General features: G+C 36.0%; 1 protein-coding gene and 1 long non-coding RNA gene across 2 annotated transcripts in view; both read right to left on the reverse strand.

Annotated features, from left to right (window-relative positions):
* cracr2b (calcium release activated channel regulator 2B) overlaps nucleotides 1–13,385 on the reverse strand; it is a 199,784-nt gene that overhangs the window by 19,336 nt on the left and 167,063 nt on the right. The window contains exons 10-12 of the mRNA XM_051922047.1: nucleotides 13,043–13,097; nucleotides 1,830–1,909; nucleotides 1,271–1,469 (exon numbers count right to left, since the gene is read on the reverse strand). Of these exons, the coding sequence (XP_051778007.1) occupies nucleotides 1,271–1,469; nucleotides 1,830–1,909; nucleotides 13,043–13,097 (334 nt within the window). The remainder of the gene's footprint in view (nucleotides 1–1,270; nucleotides 1,470–1,829; nucleotides 1,910–13,042; nucleotides 13,098–13,385) is intronic.
* LOC127526512 (uncharacterized) lies at nucleotides 4,427–12,570 on the reverse strand. Its single transcript, XR_007934014.1, has 2 exons — nucleotides 9,294–12,570; nucleotides 4,427–7,626 (listed from the first exon to the last, which is right to left on the reverse strand). It is a non-coding gene; the product is annotated as an uncharacterized LOC127526512 (long non-coding RNA).

Below are 13,385 nucleotides of genomic sequence, written 5' to 3' on the forward strand. Positions count from 1 at the left end.
GAATGTTATATATTTTCAAACAATTAAAATGATCTAAAGTAAAATGCAAGGGCTAGGTAGATAGAATCTTCAAGGAATAAAGCATTGTCTTTCTAATCCAAATGTACATCTGTGCAACCTAACTGGGATATTTAAGGAACTCAAAAAACTACTAATTAAAATGAAGTTGCAAAAAACATTATGAAACACCATACATACTAATCTTAATTTTCACACTTCCTTTCATAATAAATATACAGTAAATCCTGAGATCTTAAATTCTAAAAAAAGGAATCAAATTGCAATGACTAATAATGAGATAAATAGTATCCTCTCATGGTCTTTTAATATGAAAATAGGAGTCCTGCTGTAGATTCAAATTCAAGCAAAAGCTGTTGCATTCTGAACAGTTCACCTACAAGAGTTAGGTATACAGTAATTAAGTCACTGTCATATTTTACACTGATGAAATAACACCACAGTCTGAAATATTCTGGCTGTACTAGTGCAGGATAGAGGCAATGCAAGATTATATATGAGTTGATTTCCTTACTAGTGAGAAACTAAGCAGATAACTAATATTTTAGGTCTTCTTCCTCAAAATTCAGTATCTACTTAAGTCCATCGATCTGGTTTTTATTTGCAAACTGTTTTTCAGTTTACTTTCAGGAAGCTCCAGAATATCCCAGCACTTTTAAGAGTAATGCTGCATTCACTTGCTCTCAGACAGATGGTAAACCCAAGTTATCGAGTTGGATATTCCACTTCAATGCAAATACAAGATGGACAATTCGGACAAAGCAAAGCTGCTTCAATTGTCTGTGTTGTGATGCAACACTGTCCTTTCAACTTTCTGTTGTTTAAAATAAACCATATAACCTGATCAGCCCAAAATGCCATTGTTTGGTCAAATTACATTTCGAATGAAGTGATGAACATTTAATAGGTTTATTTTACTGTTTATTTCCACAATAAATAACGTTTATCTTTAATTGCTTTTTTGGCAGACCAAGTAACAAATCAACAGCAACCTTGCGTTTCTCTGAATAGTCCAGCTGGAAAATCATGTGAATACACTGAAGTGGGATGATGAAACGTCACAACTCGGAACTTCAAATTGTACAAGAGCACATGAACAAAGCATAAGACAGAAGCCTCCCACTATCTTGAGCCCAGACCACTGAAGCATACACTAGTAATCTGTTCAAATGTTCTAGAGTAAGTGTGGTGTCATGTTATGATCTTGCTGAGGCAATTTATTTCAGACACCCAGTGTCACTGATTTACTTACCATGGATTCCATTCCAACAGGTTCTTCTCTTAATGATTCAGTCACGGTCTCCTCTTTTTTATCTGTCAGTCCATCCACATCCATGGATTCATTAGCATTGTCTGCTCCATCATTAGAATCACACTTGCTGCTCTTCTTATTCGGTTCTGATGACACATCTTCACAAGGTGTACAACCGCTTTCTGCTGGATTTAGCTGTCTGTACAGAGTGGGTACCCCGCCATAAATCAGTCCCAACTGAAAACATAGCACTCTACTGACATGTAACGTTCTGTTTTGTCATATGCTCTGTTCAGAGGCCAATGGGAATATCTGAACCTAGTTATTTCTAACTCTGAAAGTAAGACTTGGAACCAGCACAGTGGACGTCAAAGAATAAGACAGTGTTATAGACATTTAGCCAAGATTTGAATTGAATCACTGGCTGCAACATAATAACCAAGTGGATATTTTTGAAAGCACCAGCCTCCACCCAGAAAAAAGCCAAGTGCAAAGCACAGTGATAGGATGGCAGGAAGCGCCAGGATTTGCTGACAAATAAATGAGACTCTGATCTAACCGTTTAATTGGCTTGTCCTCCAGAAGATATCTGCCTATCACTGACCCTTTCTTCAGCAGAGGCTTTTTGCTAGGGGAGGTCTGAAAATTAAAAAAGGTACAGAAAAACAAACAAAAACAAACAAACAAGTTAGACGTACAAACAAACAAGTCAAGAAACCACTGATGTAAAACAAAAATTTAAGTCATGTGTAAATATCATCTTAACAACTCTGCTTCTATCATGAAGGATAGTGGTGGTGTGACATCATGTGAAAGATTTTTTTATGTACTGGTGTAAGTAGAAGGAAATTATTAAGATACATGGCAAAATTGAGGAAGACAGAAATCATACAGGCAGACAGGCTACAGTCTAAAGCAGACATGGAGAGGCAAAATTCATCCTTCAGTAAACAATGTCCCAAACATTGTGACAAAGCCACAATGAAATTGCTAAAAATAAAAAGTCAATATCCTGGAGTGATTCAGTCAGAGCACAGAGTTCATTTCAAATGAGAATATTTGGGAGTTTTAAAAATTTCTGTTCACAAAATGTACCAACTACAGAGAGCATAATACATTTTACAGAGAAAAAGGGACACAAAAATGAGCAGATGTTAAAACTTGTAAGAAACCTTTTCTAAAATATTTACGGCTGTAGTTTCTAGAAAAGTGTGTACAGTAATCCCTCGCTATATCGTGCTTCGCCTTTAGCAGCTTCACTCTATCGCGGATTTTATATGTAAGCATATTTAAATATATATCGCGGATTTTTTGCTGGTTCACGGATTTCTGCGGACAATGGGTCTTTTAATTTCTGGTACATGCTTCCTCAGTTGGTTTGCCCAGTTGATTTCATACAAGGGACGCTATTGGCAGATGGCTGAGAAGCTACCCAACTTACTTTTCTCTCTCTCTCTCTTGCGCTGACTTTCTCTGATCCTGACGTAGGGGGATTGAGCAGGGGGGCTGTTCGCACACCTAGACGATACGGACGCTCGTCAAAAAATGCTGAAAGATTATCTTCACTTTGCTCCCTTCTGTGCAGCTGCTTCGTGAAGCGACATGCTGCACAGTGCTTCGCATACTTAAAAGCAGGAAGGGCACGTATTGATTTTTGCTTGTTTGTTTTTCTCTGTCTCTCTCTCTCTTTCTCTGCTCCTGACGGAGGGGGTGTGAGCTGCCGCCTTCAACTGCTTTGTGCCGTGGTGCTTCACATACTTAAAAGCCAAACAGCCCTATTGATTTGTTTGCTTTTCTCTCTCTCTGACATTATCTGCTCCTGACGCGCACTCCTTTGAAGAGGAAGATATGTTTGCATTCTTTTAATTGTGAGACGGAGCTGTCATCTCTGTCTTGTCATGGAGCACAGTTTAAACTTTTGAAAAAGAGGCAAATGTTTGTTTGCAGTGTTTGAATAAAGCTCCTGCCTCTCTACAATCTCCTGTGTTTCTGTGCAAATCTGTGACCCAAGCATGACAATATAAAAATAACCATATAAACATATGGTTTCTACTTCGTGGATTTTCACCTTTCGCGGGGGGGTCTGGAACGCAACCCCCGCGATGGAGGAGGGATTACTGTATACTAAAAATCGGCTAAAGAATAATGAAAGCTTCCAGGAATAACTCATATATATTAATTTTGAAAACCTCCAATAATTTTTTTTAACTTTGACATTATACCGTTTTATGCTGATAAATGATACCAGATGTAAATTAAGTATAATAATATTATATACTGCAGCACAATTAATATTGGGAAGTACATTCAAGGTGGGTGAGTACTTTCTATAGTGACTGTATATCTTTTCAGTGTTACTGCGGTGTTCTCAATCTTTCAGCTTTTGTAAATGTACTTCTTTACTTTCAATAATAATTTATAGACATATTGTGTTGCCTAAAATTTGATAATTTTCCTCAAGTAAAAGTCTCACTTAAAAACAAATTATACATTGTTGGAGTTTTCCATGCTTCAATATGAATTAAACTTGCTTGCACAGGGGGCTTTGATATTCTCTCCTCATCAACAAATTAATATTTCTTTAAATTAAAGCATATCAGTTTTGTTCATACAGTAAAGTGGGTATTTATGTCTGTCTGAATATATCCAACCATTCACTCACTTACATATCATGTTACAAAGTTTCAGTGTGTTTATTAAAATGGTTGTCCACACTTGGCAACAACAACAAATACTGTTCTTGAGGCTGTTTGCACAAAAAGTGATGTTAAAATTGTGAATAGACAAACTGGATTTAGCTTTACTATTCATAAAGCAAGTTATTCTGAGTCACTTCCTGAATTATGCTTTTTTATTTTTCAAATGATTTAACATTAAAGAGGAAACCAATGTAATTAAAAACTGTCAATTTATATTCCACAAAAAAGTGCCAGTTTATTGGACAATGCAACAGCCATAAGCATAATCAGCAGCTACACCTAGAGCTCAAAGTCTTTTGGGTAGTGGTAAGGATAAGAGCTTTATCACTCTTATTTGCTCTATTCCAGTTGTACTGATAGACACATTTTTTAAACTGGTCTTGTTTATATATAAAAAACTGCAATTTCAAATAAAACCATGTATGGTGCATCAAATGCATAGACAAAAAAACTCAACTTATCAGCCTACAAGGCTGTAAACATGCAAATTTATTTTGCAAACACCTCACAATATGTGCTGAATACAGAAGATATTTAGTTTAAGTACAAAACAAAACTTGCATTTTCTTACCTATTAACTTAACTACTTTACATTTTGTTTAATACAGGAGTTCAGTGAAAAAATAATATACAGTAATTAATTCCCCTGTTGTATTACGTTAGTAAATTCATATATTTTACAAACTTCACAGAAACTCACATATTCTTTAATACAATTAAACTTTTCCATTCACTACTGTTTTCCTTCATAAAGATAACCAGAAATATAGTTACAGTTAAAGTGTAAAATCTTTTACATACATTGATAATTGTTTATACAGACAAATACATGGTAAATGTTATATTTACACTAACCCTTTGACTAACTTCCCAGAGATGTGCAGCATACTTTGCACTATATAAACTGAAATGATTCTTAGAATGTTGTGACTTTCTTTCAGAGAGTAATACAAGTAAGCATAAGGTCATTTATGAGACAATATAGTGCAAAGCAGAAATCATGTCATTGTCCTTACGTGATATCTGGTTTGCCTAAAGTGCCCTAAAATACAGCCAATGATAAATGAAGCAGCATAGCAATATCTGAGGCAAGCCAGACTTCATATTGTCATTTAAACTAATCCTTCTACTTAGGACACAAATAAAAAGTTCAATTATTTGCATATATTGTTCAAGAATAATATTAAAATATAAATAAAGCCACATTATCTGAAGAGCTGCAGTTGCTTCCAAGAAGAGGAAACTGAACCTAGTTGGGCTTGTCTGAAGGGCAAACTGAATAAAGCCATTAGAGAAACTATTGTTAGCTTAATACTTAATCAATGTTAAAATCATAAAGTCCACAGGCTGCTACTTTGATATTTAATATAACCATATTCTAAACTGTGCAAGCAAATTAAGCAAAAAACTTCATAACAGTCAGTCAAAAATATTTGAGCCTCACATTCATTGATAAAATATCCTAGTCTTCCCTAACAGCGGCAAAGAATAAAGATTTTTTTTTTAAACTTGTAACACTCGATGAATGCTTTTTAAGATATCTGAATAAAATCCAACAATTAATTAATAAATAGAAAAAAAAATTAATTATATATTACAAAGAAGCCTATGGCTGAGGTGTAGTAGTTTGCAGGGGCCTTATATTGACACTCAAGCTTTAAAGAGTATATACCTCCTTTTTTAATGCACATTTACATGTTCTGAATACTGGTTTTCAGATATCCAATGACAGACAGAGTACTACAGAGAACAAATTGTTCATTAAATAAGTGTCTAACACTTGCACAAATTATTTCAACATTCAGTGTCTCTATTCCAAAAAGTAACTGCTCCGTCAAATCAATCTAATTAAAGGTATGCCTGCTACTGTCTGTGAATACTTTAGTAAGCCATCAGGATTGATTCGGGGAAGCTTTAACTGTATAAATTACTAAAAACTACAGGTCCCATCAACAGAGTGAAGATCACACTACACACATTCTAGAGGCACATCATGCCCTAATCAACAGTTTTTTGTGAACATCCCCTCCAAAAAAGATGAGAGTAAATTAGGGAATGCAGTGAAAAAACATTGTAAAGTACCACATAACTCCAATGCAACATCAAAGGATCTGCAGATCCCCATTCTTTTTTTTTTTTTTTTAAGTCAATATTCATTGCTCAAGTCTATCATCATGAAAAAAAATATTTTGTGAAAACTGTGCTCACAGTAGGGCAGCATGGAAGAAATTGTTTCTAAGAGCAGTGATATTTTGGTTAATTATATCAAAGCATGCAAGATTGATCCTAAAGACTGCTTTATATGAACTGTGTTTATTTTTTTATTTTATTTTTTTTTCCTTTGGTTAATTTGTATTTTGACAACCAATCCAGAAACAATTAACATTTTAATATCATTTTATAGGACACCCAATCATATAGTAATTCATTTGGGAGCCCTCAAGTCTTTTCTCTTCAATGTTGGTCTTTCATTACATGCTTCTCTCAAAACCATGCATTGGTCTGCATTCAAATGCAGTCATATCGAGTCATACTGATTCCTTTTCAGTTGCACAGGTGTATTTACTTTCCTTCCTTTCTAGTGTGAAAATAACCTTAGAGCTTAAAAGCAAGAACTTCACTTTGCATTATATGTAGAAGGTGCCAAACATTTCTGGATCTTTGTTCTTGGACTCATTCAACTTAGAGCATCTGAGTATTCAGTTTAAATAAAAGTATGAAGAACATGCTATTAAAATAAACTGTAGTTGTATATTGGAAGTATCAAAAAACACCAACAATTGAGTATTGTATTGAATTGTATTCAGAATTGCAAGCTACTATGACTTAAGAATGAAACAAAATTACACAGGTGTACCCAAATCTTCTCATATATATAACTGTATCAGTTTTATATGTATGATAATTTGGTGATCATGCAAAATAACAGCACAGGCTCAATATCTACAAAAATAAAGTGCACCATCACCAGCTAAACATCCCAGCTCCATCAATCTTGGACTTTGATCCAATCATGGAAAATACACAGAACATGGCATATCAAAGAACTAAATTCTGTTAAATAACTGTTTACTGAATCTTAAGTGCAAGGTTTTGATTTCATGTCTTTCATTGTTACCCATGGCATAAATGAGACAAAAGTGCAAGTATTGGTGACTCATTGCAATTATTTTAAAACTCAACTACTCTACTATTTATATTTTCACACATTGGATATACTGTATGTATTCATACAGAGGCACTCAAGGCTTTATTGGTTTTATTGTTTTATATTAATGCTTGTATGTAGTTTAAAATGCAGAAAATTTGTTGAATCTGTTGAAGATTCTATTTTTATGATATTTTATGTATTATTAAGAGGACACACTAAAATGTTCATGTATATTTGTGCAATGACAAATAAAAGACTTTCTATTCTATTGTATTCTATTTTTTGTGGAAAGTAATATATACCTGGCAATGAACAAAGTAATTCACCATTTTTAATTCAAGTATAGATTTTGATCATATGGGGGAGTATTTTCTTTACAATAATTCCACAATTGAAATAAAACTTTAGGGTTGCTCTAGTGATTGTAATCCCTACTTGATTTTTTGAAGTTAAATCATGAACAAAGTACATAAGTTACTAGTAAAATATCATACCTGTGGGAAATTCTTTGTAACAAACAGTTTCACTTGGGGGAGTATTTTCTTTACGATAATTCCACAATTGAAATAAAACTTTAGGGTTGCTCTAGTGATTGTATGCCAACTTGATTTTTTGAAGTTAAATCATGAACAAAGTACATACAGTGCATCTGGAAAGTATTCACAGCGCATCACTTTTTCCACACTTTGTTATGTTACAGCCTTATTCCAAAATGGATTAAATTAATTTTTTTTACTCAGAATTCTACACGCAACACCCCATAATGACAACGTAAAAAAGTTTACTTGAGATTTTTGCAAATTTATTAAAAATAAAAAAATTGAGAAAGCACATGTACAGAAGTATTCACAGCCTTTGCCATGAAGCTCAAAATTGAGCTCAGGTGCATCCTGTTTTCCCTGATCATCCTTGAGATGTTTCTGCAGCTTACCACAGTCCACCTGTGGTAAATTCAGTTGATTGGACATGATTTGGAAAGGCACACACCTGTCTATATAAGGTCCCACAGTTGACAGTTCATGTCAGAACACAAACCAAGCATGATGTCAAAGGAATTGTCTGTAGACCTCCGAGACAGAATTGTCTCAAGGCACAAATCTGGGGAAGGCTACAGAAAAATTTCTGCTGCTTTGAAGGTCCCAATGAGCACAGTGGCCTCCATCATCCGTAAGTGGAAGAAGTTCGAAACCACCAGGACTCTTCCTAGAGCTGGCCGGCCATCTAAACTGAGAGATCGGGGGAGAAGGGCCTTAGTCAGGGAGGTGACCAAGAACCCAATGGTCACTCTGTCAGAGCTCCAGAGGTCCTCTGTGGAGAGAGGAGAAACTTCCAGAAGGACAACCATCTCTGCAGCAATCCACCAATCAGGCCTGTATGGTGGAGTGGCCAGACGGAAGCCACTCCTTAGTAAAAGGCACATGGCAGCCCGCCTGGAGTTTGCCAAAAGGCACCTGAAGGACTCTCAGACCATGAGAAAGAAAACTCTTTGGTGTGAATGCCAGGCGTCACGTTTGGAGGAAACCAGGCACCGCTCATCACCAGGCTAATACCATCCCTACAGTGAAGCATGGTGGTGGCAGCATCATGCTGTGGGGTTGTTTTTCAGCGGCAGGGACTGGGAGACTAGTCAGGATAAAGGGAAAGATGACTGCAGCAATGTACAGAGACATCCTGGGTGAAAACCTGCTCCAGAGCGCTCTTGACCTCAGACTGGGGAGACGGTTCATCTTTCAGTAGGACAACGACCCTAAGCACACAGCCAAGATATCAAAGGAGTGGCTTCAGGACAACTCTGTGAATGTCCTTGAGTGGCCCAGCCAGAGCCCAGACTTGAATCCGATTGAACATCTCTGGAGAGATCTTAAAATGGCTGTGCACCGACGCTTCCCATCCAACCTGATGGAGCTTGAGAGGTGCTGCAAAGAGGAATAGGCGAAACTGGCCAATGATAGGTGTGCCAAGCTTGTGGCATCATATTCTAAGAGACTTGAGGCTGTAATTGCTGCCAAAGGTGCATCAACAAAGTATTGAGCAAAGGCTGTGAATACTTATGTACATGTGATTTCTCTGTTTTTTTATTTTTAATAAATTTGCATGCGCTGTGAATATTTTCCGGATGCACTGTAAGTTACTAGTAAAATATCATACCTGTGGGAAATTCTTTGTAACAAACAGTTTCACTAATATCTATAACATCTTGAAAAAAATCATCACAATCACTGAGGTTTTTCAAGGGATGTAACTAATAAAGGTTGAAAGTTCAATCTCATACTAAGCTAAAATCAACATCGGTTCAGAAAATTTTGTTAAACAAAATCATTCTTAAAAAACTTTTTTGGGCTAATGCATGCATTGAAAGCAAGGTTGTGCTGATGAGGAACTTAGCTGAAGATGAATTCTGTAGATCTTCTGAAGACTATAAAGCCAAGCCTTTGCTAATGCTTTGTTTCTTGTCTGTATATTTTGTTATTATCTGTAATTTTGACCATTTGTGTTAAGTTGTTTTACTATATACTACAATTATTCACCATAGTTGACCAGTCTTTTGCCATGGATGCCACACATATGGCTTCCAGAGTTGATTTAGCAGATGTTTGAAATATACTTCAAACACATCCTCAAGACTAACATGACAATGCAATATTGCTCTTTTTTATTTCAACTACATTAAGATGAAGTGAAGTAGTATGAGAGAAGAACTTTGCTTTCATTGTCAAGCATTTCAGCTTCCACTAAATATCCAATGCCCAGGGGCCTCATGTATAAATGGTGCGTACGCACAGAAATGTTGCGTACAAACCTTTCCACGCTCAAATCGCGATGTATAAAACCTAAACTTGGCGTAAAGCCACGCACATTTCCACGGTAACTCATTCCTTGGCGTACGTAATTTATCCGCCCGGTTTTGCAGACTGGCGGCACCCAGCGTCAAAGCAGTGCTACTGTTCCTGTGTGATCACCCTTTCTTTCTTAAATCCACATTCCTGGTGCGGCTTTATAAATACACTGAAATTAACTGCATATTGTTTATTAGTGTAATGCATCTGATTGTAATTAACCTGTAGCAATATAATGGTCCAGGGAATAGCCATAGTATTCCAAATACCATAACTGCTTTAGCGTTGTAACTCTCACTGCATCTTCTTTCAGCTGATCCCGTTAAGGGTTGCCACAGCAGATCATCTTTTTCCGTATTACTCTCACTGCACCACTCGGAGTATTTATATCACTGTATCTGAGTGGGAAATCACAGCAGCATTATCGGTACACAGCATGAAGCAGATGCTGCCTGAGCCACAGCAAACGCTTTAGTCCCTGTACGGACTTCGCGGTTTAGAAACAGTTTCATCCCAAGAACTCTAAACGCATTAAATCAGTCCATCAAGTGCTCCTTGTAGAACTGTTTGTACTTATAAGTACAATTACCCCACTGTAAACTTGCACTACAGTTATAATATTGCACAACCTGCGCCACTTTATAAAGCGCGTATTTACATATGATGACAGTATTCATTTCTAAGACAAAATGCAGCAAAACATGTTGATTATATTATACAGATAAAACTTTAACTTCATTTAAATAATCTGTATTGTTAATAATTAAACATGTGAGGGCACGGTGCTGCAGCGCTAGCTAGTTCAGTAATTGTTCCTGCCTTGCGCTGTATTCTTGCTGGTGCTGACGCGTCACTGGAAAGATAGACGGATATAATAATTAAACACGTACTACTAAGATATTTCAATGTTCCTTAAAAGTTTTGATGAATCGAAGTTCTAAGCTTACAGATGGTTTCACGTCTATTACATAGCTTATTGTGTGGCGATTGAGTTTTTGGAGAAAGAAAAGTAAGGACAGGAATTGGAGGTTAGTACGTTTGAAAGAGACAGTACTGCTGTGATAAATTATTTCATTGAAGGTTGCGCATGGCGCAGCAAGCCTCTTGCGTGAGACATGAACAAGCACTGCGCCACCGTGTTCCCATGTTTAATAACATGCTTTCATTCCTATCATCATGAAAAAGATATCACGTATACATCTCAGTATTTTAATTATTCAGAGAGCTGTAATATCACAAATGTAATGGATTATGTGTCCTGTCGGAGAAAGAGAAAGTCCATTTAAAAAGCAGGTAGTGATTCATACAAATAGAGCACATAGAAGATCAAATACAGAACAAAGCATTTAACATGCCACTTTAGTTACAATGGGATTTGAGAAACTAGTAAATTAAACGATTTTAAGATGAAGTTTATGATGTTCTACTTTAATGGCAAAATAAACTACGTGATTAAAGTGGAAATTTCGAGATTAAAGTTGACATTTCGTGCTTTTTTCCCCACTGTATGCCTTTTTTTTGTCTGTACCCTAATAAGCTTTCATATGACACTCAGACGGTGGGCTACGACTCGCTTTTTCACGGCGACTTTGATATGTGATTTCTTTTTTATTTCGGGCACTGTGCGACTTTGTGAAGTTGAGCCTTCGAGTTTCTCCGACACTCTGTCACTCGATCAGCTTCCTTTTGTTGATTATACCACTGTTTAAACCAACAAATAGTACGTTTTTCCTTTGCCTCCACTTGGTATTCGCTGAAATTCTTATATTTTCTCCCGTGCTTTTCCCATTGTCTTTTCACAGAAGGCTATTTATATTGATTTGCATATTCAAAGAGGCGTAATTCTGGGAGGAGTTGGGGCGGGACAGAAGGCGCGTGCACGTGCGTTACTTTTCACGCAAATCGGGATTTATGTAGTGGAAGAACTTGAAAGTATGCGTGCGCACAGATTCCTGCATCTGGATTTTTCTGTGCGTTCGCACAATCCCGCTTTTGTGCTTACGCCATGTTATAGTGTGAGTTCTACGCACGGCGTTATACATGAGGCCCCACGTCACTACTGAAGTATTATGGCAAATTTAATAATTCTACAGTTGGCAACTTTAAATTCTTGTAAAAAAAGTGGTATTATCTGTTGAAATTTCAAAATGAAAGTCTGTCCCAGAGTTGATGACTTTACTTTGTGCCAGTGTTTACTAAGAGAGACTTTATGTATTATTGACCTATTCTGTTCAAGCAATTACTAAATTGAACACTCAGTCTTATTTCAACCTAATGTCTACAGACATGTACATGGATTGTATATTTCACCCATGAAAATCCTGCATGTTATTGAAATGGAATGACTGTCACAGTGTTTCAGATAAAATTTTACTATTGTAACAGAGTTGGCAGATTGAGGTATCTATCTCCACACAAACAACATGGTAAAGAAAACCTGAATGTATGAGCCAGTCATCAGTTACTGCAATAAATAAAATCCAAAATAAGATATATTACTAAAAATAAATAATGATTTCTAAAGAAATAACACTTTAAATGTGTTTTAAATCAACTACTCAATTACATTTTTAACAGAAAATAACTGTATTTATAAAAGATGAATGCTTTTTTTTTTTTTTTTTTTTTTTTTAAATACAGAGTTTAATGCACTCTGTTATGCCCAATATACTATATTTATAATATGTTTGTTCAAAGGATTTATGTTTACTGGCATGTTCAATTTTTTGTTTAATCTACGTAAACAATATAATAATTGTCTCAGCATTAACATTTCTGTGCTGGTGTTCACTGAGAGTTTCATTGACAATTCTATTGATCTATTGTACTCAAGTGTTTGTATGACAGAGCACTTAAACCAAAGCCTTAAAACTGATATTAATATCTTTAGGACAATAAACTTCCTTTGGCTTTCATGTTTCCAGTGTTTCAAATGCCCTGAACAGTTACAGATTTGAGTAGTTTCAATTCTGACATTAGCTGGCCTGGATTAGCAGTGGCCCTTGTGGTACCAGCAACCGTGAGCACAGCTAGTGCAGTGGCATTTCGGGAGAGAAGAGGTCATGGCTTTTGGTTTGAGACTAACCATCTTCCTGGCTTCATGGGCATCCCGTTCATCTCTCAGCTTTCTGTTCATCTCCCTGTATAAATCAAGAGAGAGATAAACATCAGAATAAAAATGACACAATAATTATAAATTATGTTTGCAAGTACAAAAGACTCATTAGGGTGGTTTCTACACAGTACAGAAATATACCTGTAAATCTTAAATAAGACATTCCATTTGAAATTGAAAAAGCATTAACTAGCTATTCATTCTGTTCCATTTAGACAATATTTGGCAAATTTATTGTGTAATAATACCAATCAAGTCACCCTCTTTGATCAAATGCATTTATAATAACATCAGTTTCACGGATAGAACTAAA

The sequence above is a fragment of the Erpetoichthys calabaricus genome, chromosome 2, assembly GCF_900747795.2.
Source record: "Erpetoichthys calabaricus chromosome 2, fErpCal1.3, whole genome shotgun sequence".
NCBI lineage: Eukaryota > Metazoa > Chordata > Cladistia > Polypteriformes > Polypteridae > Erpetoichthys > Erpetoichthys calabaricus.